The sequence below is a fragment of the Gekko japonicus genome, unplaced genomic scaffold (genome assembly GCF_001447785.1).
Source record: "Gekko japonicus isolate JY-2015 unplaced genomic scaffold, Gekko_japonicus_V1.1 scaffold4137, whole genome shotgun sequence".
In the NCBI taxonomy this organism is placed as follows: Eukaryota; Metazoa; Chordata; class Lepidosauria; order Squamata; family Gekkonidae; genus Gekko; species Gekko japonicus.
Genome location: NW_015174972.1, coordinates 67,591 through 89,875, shown reverse-complemented (window position 1 = coordinate 89,875; position 22,285 = coordinate 67,591). Strand labels below are relative to the sequence as shown.

The 22,285-nt window shown below is 44.1% G+C and overlaps 2 protein-coding genes across 2 annotated transcripts in view; both read left to right on the top strand.

The window, feature by feature from the left end:
- Positions 1-6,826, top strand: part of ERCC5 (excision repair cross-complementation group 5) — a gene marked incomplete at its 5' end in the record, with an annotated part of 20,990 nt that extends 14,164 nt beyond the window's left edge. Inside the window, 3 exons of the mRNA XM_015425159.1 lie at positions 1,628-1,828; positions 3,022-3,106; positions 5,409-6,826. Coding sequence (XP_015280645.1) covers positions 1,628-1,828; positions 3,022-3,106; positions 5,409-5,942 — 820 coding nt within the window. The remainder of the gene's footprint in view (positions 1-1,627; positions 1,829-3,021; positions 3,107-5,408) is intronic.
- Positions 6,000-22,285, top strand: part of LOC107122125 (protein-lysine methyltransferase METTL21E-like) — a 23,066-nt gene continuing 6,780 nt past the window's right edge. The window contains exons 1-6 of the mRNA XM_015425158.1: positions 6,000-6,023; positions 7,045-7,169; positions 8,410-8,413; positions 11,916-11,985; positions 13,827-13,934; positions 19,869-20,026. Coding sequence (XP_015280644.1) covers positions 6,000-6,023; positions 7,045-7,169; positions 8,410-8,413; positions 11,916-11,985; positions 13,827-13,934; positions 19,869-20,026 — 489 coding nt within the window. The remainder of the gene's footprint in view (positions 6,024-7,044; positions 7,170-8,409; positions 8,414-11,915; positions 11,986-13,826; positions 13,935-19,868; positions 20,027-22,285) is intronic.

The following is a 22,285-nucleotide window of genomic DNA, read 5'->3' as shown; positions in this document are numbered from 1 at the left end:
AGGAAAAACAAGAGGTAATAACAGTTCAAAATACAATTTCCAGTACAATGAGTAAGAGAAAACAAACTGGTACGAAGATGCGTACACATTGTACGTAATTAGAGAATAAAACTTAACATCGAGAAGGATTTACTACAACTATTGCAATTAGATAGTATGATAAGATACTTGTTTATACAACCAATTGACTGCTGAAATTAGCACTTATAATAAGAGTTTGATAACAAATCCTTTTAAAGGTTAAAAGAAAAGTTAGCTGTGAACGTTAACAAGTATTCGCTGATCCTACTGGAAAATTCTGACTTGAGGTATATTAACACAAAGTTAGGAACGTACTTGTAAATTACGAGTCTTCATTTTGTATGGACTAGATCCCTTGTTTCTCCATATCTAAGAGATGATGTTAGCGTGTTACAGACTCCCATTATGGTTGGAGGGAACAATTATCTCAGAATTTATATTATAAATTTGGTAGTAACTACACACAGTCTGAATAATCTTTGGGATCATTTCTATATGGCTGTGTGCTACACTTTATTTGGAAATGAAAAGAATTCCCGATAAATCTGTGTTTTAACTTAGCCTTATGCTAGATATGGGGAAGAAGTGAATATGTCCAGGCAGAAGGTACAGTCCATAATGGAAACAGAGGGGGAAAGATCCCGTCCTTAACAACAAGATGCCATCTGTTGTATAATAACATTTAACAGGAAACAGACAATTCTGATCTCGCATCAAGGAAGTAGTTCTGTACTTGACTGAAGCTAGATGGAGAGAAGAAAGAAGAGGAACCATTTGAAAATCACATCCCTAAGTAAATTCCTAAGGGGGAGCGCAGTGTCACAGGTGTAACATATTTAATTACTTTGCAGTGAGGTTACCATGGATACCAGCTTTCCGTTTGCAAAATATTGTGCATAGAGGAGGGCCTCGTTTTTGGAGATCCTAACATACAGAGAGGTTCAGATGGGGGTGAATGTTCCCCGAGGCACTCTGCATCCAAAGTGCTTAAGGCTTTAAAGCTCAAGAACAACTCCTTGACCTCGGTCCAGGAATGTATTGGTAGCCAATGAAATCGCTGTAATTAGTTGCCACTTCTTTGCACCAGCAGACACAAAGACAGTTCAAAATTTCAAGCTACTTGAAGTTGTTCGACAGTCTTCAAGGGCAGCCCAATATAGAAGGCATTACAGTAGTCCAGTCTGAAAGTTACAAGGGTGTGAATGCCTCTGGTTGAGTCTTTACATCAAGGTAGGCGGCCATGTTTTGCCCTGACGTCCAGAGCCTTGCAGCATCTACCTGTGCTGTGGCAGCAAATAAAATGTGGGTCAAAGACGAGGGTTGTAGTTGGTCAGACTCAGTGGGAGCAGGCTGAGCCCCATCAACACTGCCAGCACCTCAGGGGCTCATCTCAGACTTGGCTGTCCAGGCCCGTGGTCTTCTCCCACACTGCTGGCCTTAGCTGTGCTTAACAGTGCCACAGTTGCCTAGGCAGAGAACCAGCCTGTTTATGCTGCGGGGAGTGTTGTTGTTGTTGTTATATAACCAAGCAGATAACATACCGTGAGCTGATGTAAAGAGAAAAACAAACAGCCACTGTGTTTCTGTTCTGCGATTTTTCTTTTAGGGAGTGGTGGGCGGAAGCTCAGAAGAGCAAGAAGACATGTCCCAATCCACATGATACAAAAGTGAAGACAAAATTGCGGCAGTTGCAGCTGACGCCTGGCTTCCCAAATCCTGTGGTAGCTGAAGCTTATCTGCACCCAGTGGTAGATGAGTCGAAGGGATCCTTCGTTTGGGGAAGACCAGACTTGGAACAGATCAGAGAATATCCTTTCCTCCTCCCCCCCCCCCCCCCCCCGTGTTTGTGTGTTCTTCTGATCAATCGGCGCATATAAAGGAACTCTGCTGTTTCTCTCCAGTAGGCTTGCATTCGGTTCCCTCCCTTCCGTCAGAGAGTGCCGTTCACGGGGTCAGTGCAATAATCATCAGGGGAGAGATTTAGGGGAATTTGTCTCTAAATGCAAGCAGGATCCAAAAGCAGTTAATCGGCTCAGTGCTTTGTATGATTCCTGCTCTAGATGCAAGTCAAATTAGCAAGGGCAGCTAATTCAGTGGTGTTTGGCTTGAAAGGATGCAGTGATTGTTGGTGTACCTTTAATGCAGCCGTCAGAATGTGAGAAGAATGGCGAAGATCTTTGCCTCTGGGAAAGGCTGCAGAATCGTGAAACGGCAGCTGTTTAAAATGATCTCAGCTAATAATCATAATCACATCAAGTCTTTAATAATTTCAGGTGGGGTAGCCGTGTGGGTCTGAAGCAGCAGAACCAAGTTCAAATCCAGCGGCTCCATTAAGACCAACAAAGTTTTATTCAGGGTATGAGCTTTCGTGGGCATGCACACTTCTTCAGATATGTTGAACTTCCATTTCAATGTATCTTGAAGTGTGTGTGCACACAGAAGTTTATACTTTTTTTGGTGATAAAGATGCACCGGACTCGAGCTTTTTTCCCTTTAATAATTGTTAAGGTTTTTAAAAATGCCTCTTATAATTAGGGGGGAAATGCAAGGATGACAGGACAATAAAGCAGTAAAAACTGCCTAATTTCCCTCAGCTGCTACAGCTACAAACTTATTCCCTTTATAAAAAACGCCCTCCTGAATTATTCTGTACGACACATTCTTATGTACTGTCATTAAGTACCTCTGCTGCTGACTCTTTGGTGTAGTGGAGCCAGTTTGGTGTAGTGGTTAAGTGGGCGGACTCTAATCTGGGAGCACCGGGTTTGATTCCCCACTCCTCCACTTGCACCTGCTGATGTGACCTTGGGTCAGTCACAAGCTCTGGCACAGCTGTCCTTGAAAAAGAGCAGTTTGTGTCAGAGTTCTCTCAGCCCCACCCACCTCACAGGGTGTCTGTTGTGGGGAGGGGAAGGGAAAGGAGTTTGTAAGCCACTCTGAGACTCCAAGGGAAGGGCGGGGGATAAATCCAGTCTCTTCTTCTTCTTTAACTGCTAACACGTTTTGCCAGAGTCATTTTGGCTGGACCAAGTTGAAAACGGATGAAGTCCTGCTGCCTGTCCTCAAACAGCTGAATGCTCAGCAGGTAATACTAGAATGCAGAAGTATGTATCTCTGTGTGTGGTCATGACGAATTATCGATGGTGAATTATCCAAACTGTGGATTGTTGTTGTTGTTGTTGTTTTGCAACACAGTAGCTTGGGTCCACTGGAGCATTTCTGCAGACTGAAAGATTTCATAAGAACATAAGAGAAGCAAATGTTGGATCAGGCCAATGGCCCGTCTAGTTCAACACTCCGTCACACAGTGGCCAAAAATACCAGGTGCCATCAGGAGGTCCATCAGTGGGGCCAGGACACTAGGAGCCCTCCCACTGTTGACCCCCCAAGCACCAAGAATACAGAGCATCCCTTGCCCCAGACCGAGAGTTCCTATCTATACCTTGTGTGTAATAGCCACTGATGGACCTCTGCTCCATATGTTTATCTAATTCCCTCTTGAAGCTGTCCATGCTTGCAGCCGCCACCACCTCCTGTGGCAGTGGATTTCCATTTCCACCTGCCAAGTGCGACTTTCTTGCCTCTCCCTTCCCACTAGAGTCTAAAATGCTGTTCATAGGAGTAGTGTCTGGGACTGCAGTGGAAGAGAGGAGGCAAAGTTGTGCGCTTTGTAGGTGGAAATCCTTCCGTCTGTAGCTCTGGTGGATACACATTTCAGGGTCTACATTCCAACGGAAACATGAGAAATTTGAATAGAAGAACGACACCAAATATATGCTGGGGTGCAACGGTTGCTTTGTGTTTATCTCTATGTTATAGTTATATTACAGTCAACATAAACATCACTTTAAAGTCTAATTAAGAAAGCAGATGACAAATGGAAATTCAGTGGCTGAAGAAAATTGTCCTGTCAGGGTCAAAATTCAGTCAGCCGCGTTATAAAAAATGCAGGAAAACGGATTTATGTATTTTTGAATTTTACATTCTGCCTTTCAACCGAGTTTGTAACGTAGGGATTTGGGATCAGAATCCAGAGGGGCAAAATTGTCATCAGAAGCTGCTTCTTTCAGACAGTTGGAATCAGAGGATGTTTCGAGTAGGGAACAGTAAAGGCAGATTAAAAGAAAGGTAGAAAGGGGCACCCCTTTGGTTTACGCTCAGCCCTCCTGAGTTCTGCACTCCAGAGCTGTCAAGAGCACAGTGCAATTTAGATCAAGCTCAACCAGAAGAAAACCCCCCCCCCCATTTTTTTTTAGATAGTGTGAAAACTTTGGTTCACAGTTGGCTAGAATTTTTTTGCCGAGAGAAGCTCAACCCCTTTTCCTTTGCCAGCATGCTGGAATCGTTTCCAGATTATAATTTGTCACTTGGTAGTAAACACTCCCATTGCTCATGCTGACTCTCAGTGCTGAGGAGATGGAAGATTCATCCAGATGGTGTCCTTTCGTGTGCACCGTCCCAGAATAAAGCCAGGTCCCCGTCCCCCAGGATCCTTCTGCTTGGTGTGAGAGGAGAACCATTAGCAATGATCAGGACCTCCCCCAGCTGTGTGGTGCTCCAAAATCAACTGCTGTATCGAGAGCTGCCGGGCAGAATCTTAAGGGATTGATAAGCATTTCTAAAGCATTCAGCTTGGCTATTCTAGTCTCCGGTTGGAAACAGCACGGGTGACACCACGGAAAGCGAACATTTTCCACCATTCCTTAATCAGGAGTTGGCTAAATCCATTTAAAAAAAATAAGCATGTGTTACGCATGCGGAAAATAAAACTCACTAGCAGCAGTCTTTGTTATATCGACTGTGGCCGTATATTCTGCCTTAGCTATTCTCTGTAGTGTCTTCCAGCACATCACGCAATCCTTGCTCGTCACTGTTTTTAGCTCTTTGCTTATTCTTTTTACTCAGTGCGTCTCATGTATATCTCGCCTTTCTTTTCCAAATCAGCCCTTCCAAAGGCAGCTTACGACAAATGTATAAGTACAGTTCAGATGGGGGGGGGGGAGAAATTACATAAAAATGCACTCCATTTAATACATTATTTAAAATATATCATAACTATATTGACAAAGAAGCAGCCCATATTAAAGAGCTACTTGTACAAAGCTAGTCTGAATAAAGTCTTCACCTTCCTGCTCAAAACATCCAGGTCCGGTCTGTACTGGGCTGTGTTTGTAAAGAACTGCAGCTAAGGTGCCACTGCCAAAAAGGTCATGCTCTTCACTCTATTGAGTCTTAACACTCAGTGAATGGTATCTTGAGGGAAGACCTTCCAGAAGATTGTAGTTGACAGGTGTGGACTGATGGTCCCAGGCCATAGAGAATTATTTTTCCCCCTCCTTTTCCTGCTACAGTTCCCCTCATGGTAAATGTTTCTGTTTCTGTTGTAGACACAGCTCCGTATCGATTCCTTCTTCAGACTAGCGCAACAAGAGAAGCAGGCCATCAAGAGTCAAAGGCTGCGCAGGGCTGTGACTTGCATGAGGAGGAAAGAGAAGGAGGAGGAGGAAAGCGAAGTCTTCCAGGCTACAACAGCCCTTAAGGGAAGGGAAGGGAAGGAGGAAGGTGTGACTGGAGTCCCAAACCGCAGGGGCAAGAGAAAAAAAGACCCATCGCCCAAACAGGAGAGCTTTTTTGGTGGCGGTTTCATAGGGGAGGTGCAGCTGACAGAGTCATCCAGTGGGTCATCAAGTGACCAATCAGAGAATGAAGCCTCAGGGAGGCGCCCCAGAGGGAAGAACACCAAGATGCTCAAAACGAGCGCTGCGAGTCACGAGGCCCCTTTGGGGCATGGAATGCCACGAGAGGAAACGGGGAATAGTAGCTCCAGCACAGAGGAGGAAGCGACTATGGTGACTGCGAGGCCTGTTTTTGAGGGCAAAAAGGCAAAGGGACGGTCTTCAAGAGGAAGAAGAAAGAAATAATGTCAGCGGCAAAATACAATACAGGCACTTCTTAAAAGCTCTTTTCTAAATAGCACCATGAAATCTTCACAAGAAAAAAGGGTCCGTTGTCCCCCTCTCTCCCACTTCCCTCCCTTCTGTATAGATTAGCACTATTTAAATGAGACATTTTAAATATAGCAAGCATGAACTGTAATATTTAAAACTTTGTTAAGAGGCTAATGTCAGATCCTCTTCCCCTGTGAGCCCCCCCTATCTAGAAAATTCCCATTAGAATAAAATTGAGTCCTGCCTCCCTTGAGAGGTTTCTGAAGGTGATCGGTAATATAGATGTTTCTCATAGTGGAAATGAAATCGTTCTGTAATGTCGCCAATCCGTCACTCAGCTTCACGCTTCGTGAAATGTGATAAGTAGCATACGGTACCGTACAGGGTTTCCGCATTCAGCTAGGAGGAATATTTTGGGCCACTTCACATTCTCCATTCCCTGTTGTTTGCCTTACACTGAAAATCATTTTAAATGTGGCATTAAGTGCAATGTTTCATCCAACGGCAGTGGTGATGCATAGGAAATGGAGGATGGGAGAGGGGCACGGGTGACTTTTCAGTGGTTGTTGCAGATTTGCCACCCTTGAAATTATCCCTTAAACCAGTTTTGATTTCAGATTGCAACATTTTGGAATAACTTTGTTCTCTTTGTTGGGGGCAAAGTAATTGTATGCCACTCCAGGTTTGGTGCCTTCCAGAAGGTTGTTTTCCAAGCCAATTGTCGAGAAAGATGCAAGTTCACTAAAATTTACTTGAGTAAAGCCGACTCAACAAAGAGTCAGGCTGGGCTTCCGCTCTTTTCCTTTGAATATCAGCGCCTGAAACACCGTCTAACCAGCCTTGCCGATTATTACTTAGTCCAATAAAATATATCAACTTACCCTTTATGTTTCTCATCCTTAGCATCAGAATCCTTGATTATTTTTTATTGGAACATCGTGACATGAGCTTACCTTGGAAGCTCGTTCAAGGCTGTTGTCTCTTCCCGTGGTGACGTCCTCATGCGAGGACTGTACCACCTCAGTTTCTTGTGGATGCCTTTTCTGTGAAACGCCATGTTTTGTTTTGTTTTTAGGATTACCGTGACAGGTCAGAATATTGTATTTTAAGGTGTTCCCTTTCTGATATGATCTGGTTTCACACAAATGGCTTTCAATATCAAGCCAAGAAGGTAGAGCTGAAAAGCAGACATAAATGGCAGTAAGTTTACTAAGGCCTCGGCCACACGTGTGTGTGTGGGGGGAAGCGTGGCTGTTTGCCCCGGAGCAAACTAACGCGCGACTGTGCGATCAGGCTTCGGGTTGAGGTCCCGTCGAGCTCCTGTGGTTAGGGGGGAGGTGCTGATCACACACACGGCAAAGAAGCGGAGTGGCAAACAGGGTTGTGTTTTGTTTTTAAAACTTAAATGTGCGCATGCTCCGTTGGGTGCTTGTGCGCATCCGTGGAGACTTGGGGGGGGGGGCTTTTTGCGAGGGGACATGGGCGGGCGCCGGAACTACCACCGGAAACGCGATCAGACGCCCGCCCTTGCCCCACGGTTTCCAGAAACTAGTACCTCCGAGGTACTAGTTTTTTACCCCGCATCTTTGGCGGGAAGCTTCGGGTGCGCCACGGGAGCTCTACGCTTCCCAGATGTGGCGGTGAGATCGCGCCCGGAAAATCCGCCTATCTTCCGTCTCTCTAGCGTGCCTAATGCTCCGTGTGACCGGGGCCTAAATAGTTTTGACTACATGGACATTGAATTCCTTTTCCTGCTGGTTGTGTTATGAAGTGGGCCAAGTCAGACGGAAATGTTCACCGTCACTTTGTCCAAATTTAGCAGAACCTATTTACTGAATAAAGTTTTAACAAGCAGAAGAGTGCAAAATGTGCACTCATATTTTACTTCCACTGTTGGGAGAGAGCCAGAAGTGCTCATGTAGTGGCCAACTAAAGAGTTGAAGAGCACGAGAGAAGCGAGATGTAATGACAGTGTTTCAAGATGGAGAACGCAGTTCATGGGGCCACTGAGGAAGAGAAATGGCAGCGTCTAAAAACATGGCCATGTTCACTTCAGAGCTGTCTTTCCATAGGACTTGGGAAGACAAAGGGAACCACTGGAAATATCAAGCTAGCCCTGCTCTAACCAGGCATTGGGTTGATAGGAAACAAATGAGCTGTTGATAGGTTGGGAAGGAGATGAGGCAGTAGGAGACTTTCTTGGACGCATTAGGTGTATATCTCATGGCTCTCAGGTATGTGCTATTCCGAGGTCCAGCTCTCGCAGGGAGAAACTGGTCGTCTGTGGTTTCAGGAAAGTAGGACCCTGTTGTTCTTATGGTTGTTTCTACCTCTGCAGCTCTGCTTTAGTGTTATACAGAATTTAATGTTTGGATTTGGAAAGCACAGCTGACACGTTAGATGAAATTTTCTGGTTCTAATTTTCTAAATTTAATTTCAGACAGGTATCTGTGGTGGTTTGTGGGATCAGAACAAAACAGGAGTCCAGTGACACCTTAAAAGACTAATGAAATGCACCATGCTGGAAATAAATTTTGTTAGTCTTTCAGGTCAACGGTGGACTCTTATTTTATTCTTCTACTATTTCTGTTGTTAAAATCTGTTGCATCTGAACACATGAAGCTGTCTTTCTGTTGGGTCAGACCAGTAGTCTTTCAAGGTCAATATTGTCTTCTCTGACTGGCAATGGGTCTCAGTAGAGGTCTTTCATATGGCCTAATTCCTGATGCTGACTATTGAACTCGGAACCGGCTGTGTTAAAGCAGGTGCTTTGCCGCAAAGCCACGGCTCTCCCCCGAACCAGAGGAGGAACGTGTTCAGCGGCTTCTCTCTGCACCACCATCTTCCCTTTAGTTAAAAACAGTGCTGAGGGAAGAGTCGTGGGACTCTGGGCCTGAGAAATAGAGGAATAGGTTGCTCTGTTTCTGCTCTGTCGCTTTCAGAAGGATAGATATCCTTTTTCCAAGCAGCCTCTTCTTAATGCTTCTACAGAGCAGAGAAAGACTTTGCTGCTTAGTATTTTGTCTTCTGAAAGACCAGCCAATATACATAGTGAGCCGGCGTGAAATTATCTTACCTGCTTTGCAAAGATGAGTCTTGAAGGTGACCTTCCCAAGATTTTGGCCTGTCGTTCTGCCAAAGTGTAGTATTTCATAACAGCGGCAGCTCCATCCTCTGAGGCATGAGGTTTTATAGAACGTGTCTCATCCCACCAGTGTGCCATCCCATTAATCTCAGCTGCTGAGCGTGGCATGGCCCCACCAGTCCTTTCTCGAGTCTCCAGAGAGATGTCTTTATTATTGATCTGTCTAGTGGTTGCACCTGTAGTCCATTCCAGGATTAATCCCTGCGAAATTGCACAGAGACTCTTTGTTCTGATGACATGACAGTCTAATTCAAAGTCTTGCAGGAGAACTACAGGTAAGTCCTGTAATGAGAAGATCCTATTTTGTGTGCAACAGAGAGGCTGGAGAAAAAGATTAGGATCTGTTGGCAAACTCAACATACCGTATCAGGTATTTCAAATGTGTGATGCTTATATGAAGAAATTTATGCTAACGAGTTGGACATTATGCCTCAGTCTGCTTCTCTGGTATCTATTTCTTCTGTGCCGTGGCAGGCTCCCCACACTCCTCCCAAGCATCTGCTGACAGGATTTTGGGAGGTGTAGCAGCCTCTAGTGTGAAGGGGAAGGTGGAAATTTGCTGTTTATTTACTATATTTTTTTATTCTGCCCTTCCTACCAGGAGCTCAGGGCTGTGTATATTATTCTCCCCCTCTTCATTGTATCCTCACAACAGCCCTGTGAGGTAGGCTTAACTGAGAGGGTTCACAGCCCATGGCCATCCAGCAAACTTGGCAGAGTGGGGATTTGAACCTGGGTTTTCCAGTCTGTCAGCTGCATCGGATTCATTCATTTATTTATTTATTTATTTTTGGGATTTATATCCCGCCCCATGAGAGTTTATGGTGGAATAAATTCAGTTAGTCTTTAAGGTGGCTACAGGATTCCCATTTAATCATGCCTAGCGAGTGTACATCTGGATATTTGCTTGAAACCGGATACATGCTTCCATACAATTTTATGGGATTCCAAACCTGGGGCTTATCAATGTATCATCTCTTTTTTGACATTTCGGGCTTCCTGCAAATAGGTTCTAGGACTAGAACTTCAACAAACAGAGTTCAGGATGAAGTAAACCAAAAGCAAACCTTTCCTGTGGAAATAGATTCTGGCATAATAATTTCCATTCAAATAGAGTGATAATAGATAGCAGACGCACAGAAGCAAAATGGAAAGCAGGACGTTTTTCAACAATTGAGACACATCTAACTCTTCAGCTGAGCTGACCGGACTACAGTATGGTGTGTTCCTGTCAAGATTAGTACGGTCTTGATCCTTTCACAGAGAAAGGAAAGTTTCACTCCCTGTAACCATTCTAGGTGCAACTTGTTTCCTCAGCGGCGAATTCATTAATATTTTTCACTGAACCAGCTACAGATTCAGTAATAATGGATAGTACTTTGCACCAGAATATCTAACCTCTGCTAGTTCAGTGAAGTTTTCAGAAAAGCAGACCTTTAGTCTTGCTTCAGTGCAACTGCCATATCTAAGGTATCTAATCTCTGGTGTGATTTGTATGTTTAATCATTATCATTATAGATTTTTATCCTTATGGATCTATATGTCTGAAATATAATAATAATAATTTAAACAGAACAGGACTTCAAACAAAATTTTCCTACCCTTTCCCAATATGAGTACTGAAGGCCAGTCCAAACAGGTAGATCTTTCAGAAAGGAGATTATCCTTAGATTTTGTTTGGGAAGACTGCATTGAAAGAAAGCTCCATAGATGGGGGAAACCACTATGGGAGCATCTCTCACCATGCTGTTGTCAGATCTGACACACACATGGTATTCATTGGGCATCCATGGCAGATCTTGGATAACATAAATAGGATTTGTAGGAGAGGCAGACTCTCAGGTGTGATGTAAGTAAGCTTCTTAAGGATGTGTAAGTTATAAATTGCATCTTGAACTATGTTTCAAAGGGAAGACATTTTATATTTTGCCACCAGCATTCTAAAAATAGTAAAATCGCTCTGGTGATTGTGTTTTTGTTTGTATATGGGAGAGTGTGTGCGCGAATGAATGACTGTTCGTGACATAGTACAAGTGGTAGCCAATTGATGCCTTACATATGTCGCTTTTCCCCATTTCATTTTTTTCCTTTAGAAGTATCGAATATTTATGTTCTGAAATTCAAGTACCCTGAGACATTCCATAAGCTTCTGTAAGAGTCTCTGCGAGGAGGGCAGGATACAAATCAAATCAATCAATTAATTAATTAAATTAGAACCCACATTTCTAGTAAGGTTGCTACCCTTTCAGTAATTTATTTGTTCAAGTTTAAAAAAAATAAATAAATCTGTCGGGGGGTCTAAAAAGCTAGTAAAACATCTCCTCCCATTTCAAAATAAACCACACTGAAAGTTCACAGCACTGTTTTCCCAGAGCTTTCCTAAAGTGAGGTATGTTAGCTCTGAACCCGGAAGTGCCCTTCCAAGCTAGCATGTTCACCCTTTAAATCACAAGGTTTTCAGCTTTCCTATTGTTGCCCACATAAACAATGTCTTTATTTGAATGTGTTAAAAATCAGAAGGTTGGGGGTTTTTTGCTGTGATTTATTCTACTAATTTGAGGGATGGTGAAGTGCGTGTCTCTTCTCTGTAACATCTCTGTCTCCTAGGATAGCTCTCCTTCTTTATGTAAGTGTGTTGAGGGTAGATATTTTCCCTCCCAATGAAATTCAAGGGGCGTGTCCACTTTGTTCACTCTGCAGCTGTCAGGATTTATTCATTCATTATAATGGGGGGGGGGGCTGCTGAAAGGTTATGTTTCAAACTTTACTGCGTTTCCCCCTGGGGCTATTCATGAACTAAGCGCTGGAAGAGAGAGAGTCTGTGGATTTATAGTCTCCATTTCTGGACACCTGGAACAAAAGAAAGACTAGGTATGTTGCTGAATGCGTTGGTGTAGACTTTTAAGACTCTAGACATTGCCAGCTTTATTTTAAAGTACAGTTTTGATTCCTCTGAATGCCCTCGAACCTTTCATGGAATATATTGCCTGTTTAGATAAGAAATTGTTCTAATTTGAAATACCAGTAGTACAGTCATAGTAAAAAAAAATTATACAAAGCTAGTCAACAGGGTAACTTTTTTTGTCCTACAAGTTGTTTTGGAATTCAGATAATAGTATCCTAAGGGGATGACCTTCAAAGTAAGCATTTGTAAAAGGCCATTATGTCTTCATGCTTGTGAGTGATTGTGTAGCTAAGCAATGCTGTCATTTAAGATGAAGCAAGATTCCCCTGCAAAACTCTCTCTGCCTCTCTAGAAGGTAAAGGCTACAACTCTATGCTCACTGACCAGGAAATAAGTCTGAGAGAATTAAGTGTGACTCATTTCCGAGCAGACATGCATAGAATTGGGTTTCATCTGTCACAATACTCTATACACAGTGAAATGTTTTGTTTGTTATTTGCTGCATAATGCTCTTAAAATAACAATTTCCCACCGGCACTATAGGAAATAATGTGGAATTACTTGAAAGGATTCGGTGACACAGTACCTATAAAAATGAAGTGTTCTGGGAGAGCTTGCTTACTACTATTTTATTCCATAACAACTATTGATGCAGTTGTATATAGAGTTGGACAATGGAGAACACTCACCTATTCACTATAACGAACACCTGTTGCTAACAGGTACCTGCTACAGACTACTGTTACTTTGATCACTTAAATAATCCTAAGAGTGGAGGAAGAATTTCTGGTGCTCTAAACTACTGATAAAACTTTATATTACAGTGAACGTCCAAAATGTAGAGCATGTCAACATTCACATGGGAGTGTTGAAAATCCCCTACAAAAAGTAGGATCCCATAGAAAATTGCTACTAATGGAAGAATTTTCTATCAATGGAGTAGGACTTCCTTGCCCCCCTCCCAAAATGCCCCCAAACGCTGCTCCTGGATGGGACAGCCTCCCCACCCACCCCCCGACAAAATGGGAAGAGTCCGAGGTCTGTGGCAGGAGAGGAACTGAGCAAAAATTGGACCCCTTCGATCAGTGGAAATTTCTGCGGGTTCCAATCCAACATTTGTGGATGCCTGAAATGCCTTGAGCCACTTGTGAATATTGATAGATGCTGATGTGAAAATCAGGATTCACTGGCTGGAGTCTGAAATGTGGGGGAATGTGTATCTATTTTTGGCCGATCACTTGGGATTGTCAGCATTGGTATGTGTATGTTGATGTTCACTGTACAGTATATATAAATATACTGCTTGGAAATAATACTTTCCCCGAGGGCATCAAGATTCCTTCGCAGGACATAGTAACTGCTGGTACAGGATGGTAAGAAGCTGTGGACACTGAGAAGCTGTATCTTGGGTGAACATCATTCATTCTGCCTTGCTGTGACCTTACTATGACTCTGGAGTCTGACCTTATTTGTGGTTCACTGTTACAACCAGTGCTCCCTCTAAGCTGTGTAGTCTTGTGAGCAAAAATCCTACTTTGTGAGCTACTGGCATTAGAGTTGGGAGCGAGCGATTTTGCTACTGCTTAAGTTAGTCTGCTCTGGAGCCATCCTTCCTGAGCTAAGACAAAAATCTGAGCTGGAGGCTAAAAAACTGTGAGCTAGCTCACACTAACTCAGCGGGAACACTGGTCACAGCTACTCTGAAATGGGCAATGAAGAAAAGCCATGTGTGCTAGATCTTTCTTGGCTGTGTTATAGATCCTCCATATATTACTGTCCAGTTCTCCCCCCCCCCTTTCATTTCTAGCACATATATCCTACCTCTGTGGTACGTGGTATGAAATGGATTCAAAATTGTCACAGCACAAGCATTTTGAATCAGATGAATTATCTCGCATGCCAGAAAAGGAAAAAGGTAAGTATTCTCTTGCTTGTCCTCCCTGGTTTATGAAAGCCAGTGTGGGATACTGGTTAGAGAGCAGGTAGAACTGGGAGACCTAGCTTTGAATATCCACTCTATGGGAGCTCACTGGGTGGCCTTAGACCAGTCACCAACTCTCAGCCTAGCTGACCTCACAGGGTTCTTATGAGAGTAAAATAAAGGGGGAGGAGAACAATGTGAGCCATTTTGGGTCACAGCTGAGTAGAAAGGCAAGGTATAAATGAAATAAATAAAGGTATGCCACTTGCTTGCCAAGAACATATGCTTCCTATATGCTGTTGGGAGATGCATTATTTATTGATAAAAATAAATTGGTATATATAGGTGCCAACATCACACCCACAGTACTTAAGCTGAAATAATCACAGGCCGTGTAACGTAAATATTGAGTGGCATACTCATAGTTACAGATAAATATGAGAATGAACTATATTCTTACACTAAAGAATTGCAGCTTATTTTGTGTGATTAAAAAGGAAATACCCTTTGCAAAGAAGTGTCTCAAATGCCTGGTTCTTCAGCCTTGGGCCAGGTATGATTTCATTTGACCTGCTTACCCCTTGCATGCTTTTCCAGCATTTTCCAGGTTTTTTGCTCGCCGCTGTAAACAAGATATCCCCCATGCATTGATACATCCCAGTAATTTAAAATCTTTACTGTGGAGGCACTGGTGTTGCCAGTTTTTCAACTGGTCCCTCCACCTTTAGTATTTTGATCTGCAGCAATTATCAGGTGATGGTATTTAAGGTCCACACCATCAAAAACTTCCAGCCATTTATTTCCACTTATAAAAGAGACAGGACTTCCCCCTGGCCATTTGGCAACTGTGTCGTAGGAGACCACGTGAGTGCAGTTTCCTGGGGAGACTTCCAGAAGCAGCTGGGCGGAGGTGGGGGGGGGATTCTTATATAAGAATGGAACAAGAGCCCATGCAAGATGATGGGAGTTAATGTGAACTCAGCATTTAGCAGGTTTTGGTTTCCTTAAAATAGAAGCAAGAAAGAGTAGAAGGTGAGACTTTAGCAGTTTCTGAGAATATGATAGAGTGACAAATTTAAATAAGCTAGCCAGTGAATTTATATAACTTTGGTAGGGGAGCTTGAGAGGGTGGTATGGAATACACATCAACATTAACACCTTAATCTGTTGGGTCAGATGAGGGTTTAGTGTTACATAATCAGGTGTACGTGAGCTGCATCAGTGCTTCAGCAAAGTCCATCTCTGACACAAGGAGTGCCCTTAGCAGGGTGAATAAACACCTCCTGAGGACCTGGGGTGTGTAGCAAGGTGTATTTTTGGCCAGCCCCATGCAATACCTGTAGTTGTACTAAAGGGACAGGGATGGAGAAGGGAAATGGCAGGCCAGTTGTAAGGCAAGGTGGTAAGCAGTAAAGAGCCAGTTTGGTATAGAGGAGGCATATTCTTTCTTTGTAAAAATCTATTTCTAAAGGGAAAGGTACACGGGAAATCTACAAAACAACAACAGACTGACTGACCACATGATTAGTAATGGAGATTTTTTCTTTCTCCTTGACCCTAGAAGGAAATCACTTGTATACATTAACCAATGATTGTTAGTAAATAGACTCCAGTTTCCTGGGCTTTCTCCCCATCAGCTTTGTGCCAGGTTACCTTCCAGGTCAGTCTAAACAACAGCACACAAGGTAAACACATTAACCCTATAATGACTGAATTTAGACCTTGCAACACACATATGTCCAACAGAGTGGCAGGATTCTAATATGGAGAACTGTGTTTGCTTCCCCACTTCTCCACATAGCCAGCTGGGTGACCTTGGGTCAGTCACAGCTCTCTCAAAGTTCTCTCAGCCCCACCTATCCCACAGGGTGTCTGTTGCGGGGAGAGGAAGGGAAGGTGATTGTAAGCTGCTCCAAGACTCCGAGATCTCACCCCCCGACTCTGCCTGCTGTTTAGCTAACTACCGGAAAGGGGGGGGGGTGCCACAGAAATGGTGGAAGATTGGTGTCTCATCATTGGGGAAGCACCCAGAAGTGACATCATTGTGTTGGGGCAATGCTCTAGACAGTTCAAAAGCTTCTTCAATCCCAGTTTTGTTAAAGAAATCAGTACCATGTTGTCAGCATACAATACAATTAGGAACAATAATCTGTCAATATTTGTCTTCTCAAGCTTCTCCCACAAACGGGTCCTATCAATAGAATCGAAAGCTGAGGCCAAATCAACAAAAACCACATACATGGATTTAGTAGGACCATTCATGTTGGTATAAGCCAGCTGATAAAGCGTTTGACAATGAACCAATGTACTTTGGCCTCTTCTAAATCCTCTGTTTTTGGAAAGATACTTTCCATAGAGTTTGGATGCCGTGTCCAAAAGACTTATGGGACGATAATTGTTTGGGCTGGTTTTATCCCCCTTTTTTTGTGGATACTGGGAATTACTATACTGGGTAGTATACTAGTTTGGGTAAACGTTGGAGTGTTGCCCTAGCATAATGACATCACTTCCAGCTTGTGCCAGAAGTGATGTCATGCCATCAGTGCAATGCGAAAAGGGTAAGTCCCTGCCTCCTGCAATCTGCTGCAGGCCATGGGCCAGCAACCCTATATGTGCATGATGGAACCATCTTGCATGTGTGTGCATACACACACACCAGACAGAGAGCAGAGTCCTAGACTACCCATCTCCCAGATATCTAGTTTTCTAAAGTTTGAGTGGCACATGAAAGTGTGTGTCAGATTAAAATGTGCTAGTCTTTAAGATGCTACGAAACCCTTTGTTACTTTGGCTGCAACATGGCCACTCCTCTGGAATTTGTGTGTTCTGGGCTGGGATTTCTTCGTATAGAGGAGTATTCAGTTCTGTTAGAACTTCTGTGCTGTCAGTTTGCTCCCCCCCCCCCCGATTCCCATATGGTTATAGTGATGAATATTTGAGAAATAATCGGAGTGCCACACTGACTTGCTGTTGCTCCACATATCTATCTATTCCTGAGCTGCTTTTAACTGCTAAGAAGTCTGGATGAGAGTTTATATAATTCCTGGGTTAGAAAGGATGTGTTGTCAAAGAGCCAAGTTTATCTCAGGGCAGAGAGCACATACTACCATGTTGTAGTCTCAGCTTTCAGCACTGGTGCTAATTGCAGCTCCTTGAAATCACTTCAGTAGGATCCCTGAGGGCATTGCTGGATTCGTCATCTTAAGGCCTTTCTATCTTTGATATTTCTATGGTTCCCTTGCCACACAATGAGGTCAAACCTTGTTAGTCATGAAAGATGGCATTATTTTATTTAAGGACTGTGTATGCTACCTCTCCAGAAACCTATTCAAGGCAAACCAAAGATAAAAATACCACAGACAACCTAAATGATCAATTGTAAAGCAAGCCAGTAAAAAATCAAGCTAATAAACAAAACAGTTTCTTCATGAAATGAAGATAGTTTCAGGTGGGTAGCCATCTTGGTCTGAGGCAGTAGAACAAAGTTTGGCCCATTCTGCATATAAGGTTGCCAGGCCTGGGTTGGAAAATACCTGGAGACTTGGGGGTGGATCCAGGAGAGGGTGGGGTTTGGGGAGGGGAAAGGCCTCAGCATGGTACAATACCATAGAGTCCACCCTTCAAAGCAGCCATTTTCTCCAGGGGAACTCATCTGTCAGCTGGAGATCAGTTGTAAAAGCGGCAGATCCCCAGGCCCCACCTGGAGGCTGGCAACCCCAGGCATCTAGCATTCACTCCATTGTTGTACCAAACCCACACTGGAACAGAAAAAGATGTGGCTCAAAACCACATTCAAATACCCCAGGCCAACGCCATACTGATTGCAGAGTCACCCCTGAATGGCCATAAAACGGCCATAAATCTATGCAGACGGTGGTACCGAGAGACCAAAGGAAGTGGAACCGGCATGCAGTGTGGAGGCTATAATAAAATCCGACAATCAAAGAAAGTCAAAGTGGCCTGCAATGTAAAGGAGAATTTCTATTCCAATGTGGGTTTGGTAAAACAGCAGAGCAAATGCTAGATGCAGAATGGGCCTCTGAGTCCACTGGCAGCTTTAAAACCAACAACATTTTATTCGAGGTATAAGCTTTTGTGTGCATGCACACTTCTTCAGATATCAAGTGTACATGCACATGAAAGCTTGTACCTTGAATAAAACTTTGTTGGTCTTAAAAGGTTCGTGAAATGAAGTACTTCAGTCATTGAGGTAGCATTTCTTTTCTGCTTTGAGAGATTATTTAGTATTTATTGAGATATAAGCTTGAGGTCATAATGGTTTACAGATCAGGGAGAGGAAAGTTTTTTGGGTCAAGTCCCCACCCTGCAAAAAAAAAAAAAAAGGTGGGTAGAGAACAAAAAGGCTCCTCCTTGGTCAGGTGTGCAAGAATAAACTTGGGTCTGGGAGATGACAATGGGCATAAGCCATCTCCACTGCCTTCTCTTGTGCTGGCATCTCCCTTTTGGATCAAATGAACTCCCATCTCTCCCCAACCAAACCTAAGGTAGCTCACAGCTTCTACCTACAAGCCAGTTGGGAACCTACAAGATAGTCCAATAGACCAGGTATGTCCAACAGGTAGATCGCAATCTACCAGTAGATCGCAGAGGGGTCAGAGGTAGATCACCAACCCCACTTGGTCTCCTGGTTTGCTGGAGAGGTGTTTGGGGTTTTTTGATGATTGATTGGTGGTATTTGATTATTGGTGCCAGTATGATGAATTCTTATTTTTACTTTAGAACTGCATGGGTGGTTTTGACATCATTCAGAGGTTAACATGTCTACACCACAGATTTGGGCCCATCTAGCTGTAATGGGCGTGTCACTTTGGGGATGAAAAAATGTAGGTGGGAGGCAGGCTCTCCTCCTAACCCACACTGCAGCAATCCAACCAGAACTGGACGCCTGCAGCAAAGTTTCAAGGAGTTCCTGGCTGGGAACTCACTTTTCACAATGGCTGGTCATCTCTAGGTGAAATCTGGGAATGCCCATCATGATCAGAGCCAATACTAACACACCTAAAATTAAAATCAGGATGCTTCAGAAATGCCCACTGCTAGGGTTGCCAAGTGTATCTTCGCCGAGAGCAGGAGGCTCCCGGCCGACGTCTTGTGCGCGCACGCGCTTTGTGCACGCACGCCACACGCACGTCACCCGGAAGTGACGGGAGGATGCCAGGCACGCTGGGGGCAGGGCCACACCCATACAAGGGAAAACCATAGAGTTTTCCCTTGTATGGCCGTGGCCCCGTCCCCGGCGTGCCTACGTCACTTGCTAGTGACGCGCACGCCAGGGGTGGGGTTTCCCCGGGTCCCCGATTCCGCCGCGTTGGAAATCGGGGCTTCAAAGCGGGGGATTCCCCGCCCCCTGGCCACATTTGGCAGCCCTATTTGAAACTCATTTGAAACTTTATTTTCATGGTGGTAGACCACCGGCACTTTTGGCCAGAAAAAATAGATCACTACTTGTTTGAAGTTGGACATGCCTGCAGTAGACTGATGCTAGGGGTCAGGTGCCTGCGATACCAAACGGGGTCTGATGAGAACATGCACAATTTTGCATGGAGGGTGGCTGGGGAGAGCCATATTCTTGGCTCCCTTGAGAAATATCCCACCTGTCTTCTCTTTATTACATTATTGTAACTTTTCTAATTGGTTTCTCAGTCTCCCTGATGTCGAGCGAGAGAGAAATAAAATTCTATTATTGCAGCCTTATAAATAGAAATCATGATGGATAACAGCTCCAGCAGGCCACATCTATCATGATAAACAATTCATTATATTCCTGGATAGTGACATAACTCAAACAGCTTGCTATTTAAGGGAATGGCCTGTTGGCCCAAAGGATAAAGATGAGTTCATTGTGCTATCTTTGGCTACCTCTCTTTGTTGCTATAATGCACACACTTTTTATCGCTTTGTTACTAGGACAAAATGGAGACAAGCAGATAGTTGCAGAAATCATGGGAAGACGTTTCTCTCCTTCACTAATAACCACCCGAGCCTGGGAAAGATTCCATTTTGTTGGACATGAGATAGAGATTACAGAAGCCACTGACAGTTATGGAGCTGTGGTCTGGCCTTCGGTACTGTTTTCGCTTTTGGTTTTGGTACCAGAAACAAAGCACTATCAGTGATTCCGTTTGATTCCCTCTTTAAATCCTGTAAAATGTGACTTCATATGGTGCTTACACAATGGGGGATTAGTGTACGCATGTTCTAGTGAACGCATGTACAACCTGCATGCCTGTTAAGGTTACCAATTTCCAGGTGGGAGGGGGGGCTGGAGATCTCACAGAATTACAGCTGACTACAGAGAGCAGCTCCCATGGAGAAAGTGGCTGCTTTGGGGAGAGGACTGAATGGGTTTCATAACCCAGCGAGATTCTTCCATTTCCCAAATCCTGCCCTCCCCAGTCTGCACCCACAAATCTCCAAGAATTCCTGAACCCTGAGGTGACAACCCTAACATATGTACATATACCTGCTTCTAAGAAAGATCCAAAGGGCTTTACAATTGAAACTGAGGATCAGTACCTGGATAAATGTGGGGTCTGAAACACACATTCAGCTGTACATTCACTGAACAGAAAATGAATTACTCAGCACCTGTGTAAAGAACAATTGAGTGTACACTGTACCCGGATTGTGTGTGAATACACTGCATTTTGTGAACACGGCTACTATGTCTGTCCTGATCACTAATGACGTTTCCAGATTTCCCTGATGCTCATGCATTGACTATCCCTTTCAAAAGGGCCCCCGCATGCTGAAGGTCCAATGATGGGTGTGTTTACTTGGATATGACTTCAGTCCATATGAAGTAGCTTCAGGTGGGAACTGGCCAGTTCAAATCCCAAAGTATGTACATGAAAAAGTTTACATGGTGTTGAGCAAATGCTCCTGAGCCTCTCATTTGGAGCCTATGTTAACCCTTTAAACCAGGGGTCCCCAACCTTTTTGAGCCTGCGAACGCCTTTTGACACAGCATGGTGGGTCAGCCAAAAAATAGCTGCCAGAAAATGAAAAGTTTAATTTAACCCATTTGCACACATTTGTTGTTGTTCAGTCGCACAGTCGAGTCCGACTCTTTGCAACCCCATGGAACACATCACGCCAGGCCCTCCTGTCTTCCGTTGTGCTCCGGAGCTTGCTTAATTTCATGTTTGTTGCCTCGATAACACTGTCTAACCATCTCATCCTTTGCCGCCCACCTTCTTCTTTGACCTTCAGTCTTTCCCAGCATCAGGGTCTTCTCCAGTGAGTGCTCCCTTCTCATTTGGTGGCCAAAGTATTTGAACTTCAGCTTCAGTATCTGGCCTTCCAGGGAATAGTCAGGGTTGATTTCTTTAAGGATTGACTGATTTGGTCTCCTTGCAATCCAAGGGACTCTCAAGAGTCTTCTCCAGCACCAAAATTCAAAAGAATCTATTCTTCGGCGCTCATCCTTCCTTACAGTTCAACTCTCGCAGCCATGACTTCCGGTTGATGGCGGCACGCTCACGGACTCACCTCCCGGACCTCTCGGGGATGTCTCCGTGCTCTGGGGGACGGAGGGGGTGAGCAGGCTCGTAACCCCCCCAGGAGCCCGGGGAAGGGCACCTGGCCAAGGAGCTTTGAGGGGGTAGCCTCTTCTCTGGCCGAATGCCAGAGAATCGAGGCTCCCCCTTGCTCCAGTGGTCCGTCCAGCCGAGAGACTTGATGGTACAAGTGAAGCTAGCCGGGTCAAGCACAGGAGATCAGGCATTTGAAATGATGAATGAAGAGGGGTCAAAAGACCAACTATGAACGTGAGTCAAACGAGAACTGATTTTTAAACGAAAAGACACTCCTTACCCGAAGCGGCGAAACGGCAGAAGCGAGTGGTGGGAGGGACGCCTCCCATGCCCATAAATCGTTGAGCGAAAGGGGAGGGAGTGGAAGAATAAACAAGAAATTGCCCAGAAGTACTCATCCATCGAGCTATACAGATAAGCGCATATTCAGGGACTTTAAAATTTATTGCGAAAGCAAACAAACGAGAAAAAGATGGCGGGGAAGAGGGACAGAGACAAAGAGAAACTTTTAAAAGCGAAAATCCCCACTGGAAACGACCAGTGAGATGACGAAGGTGATGACAGAGGTCATGTGCCCTCTGCTGGAACAGCTCAATGTATTTAAAGAACAGATGTCTGTTGTAACAGCGAATATTACTGCACAAGAAAAGCAGCTGCAAGTTGTGACAATAAGCATTACTGCTCAACAAACGCAAATAACGGATTTGATTCAAGTAATGGAGCAGGATGCTGAGAAAGTAAAGGAAATGGCTGAGACAACGCAGATAGTGAGGAAAAAAGTGCAAAAAT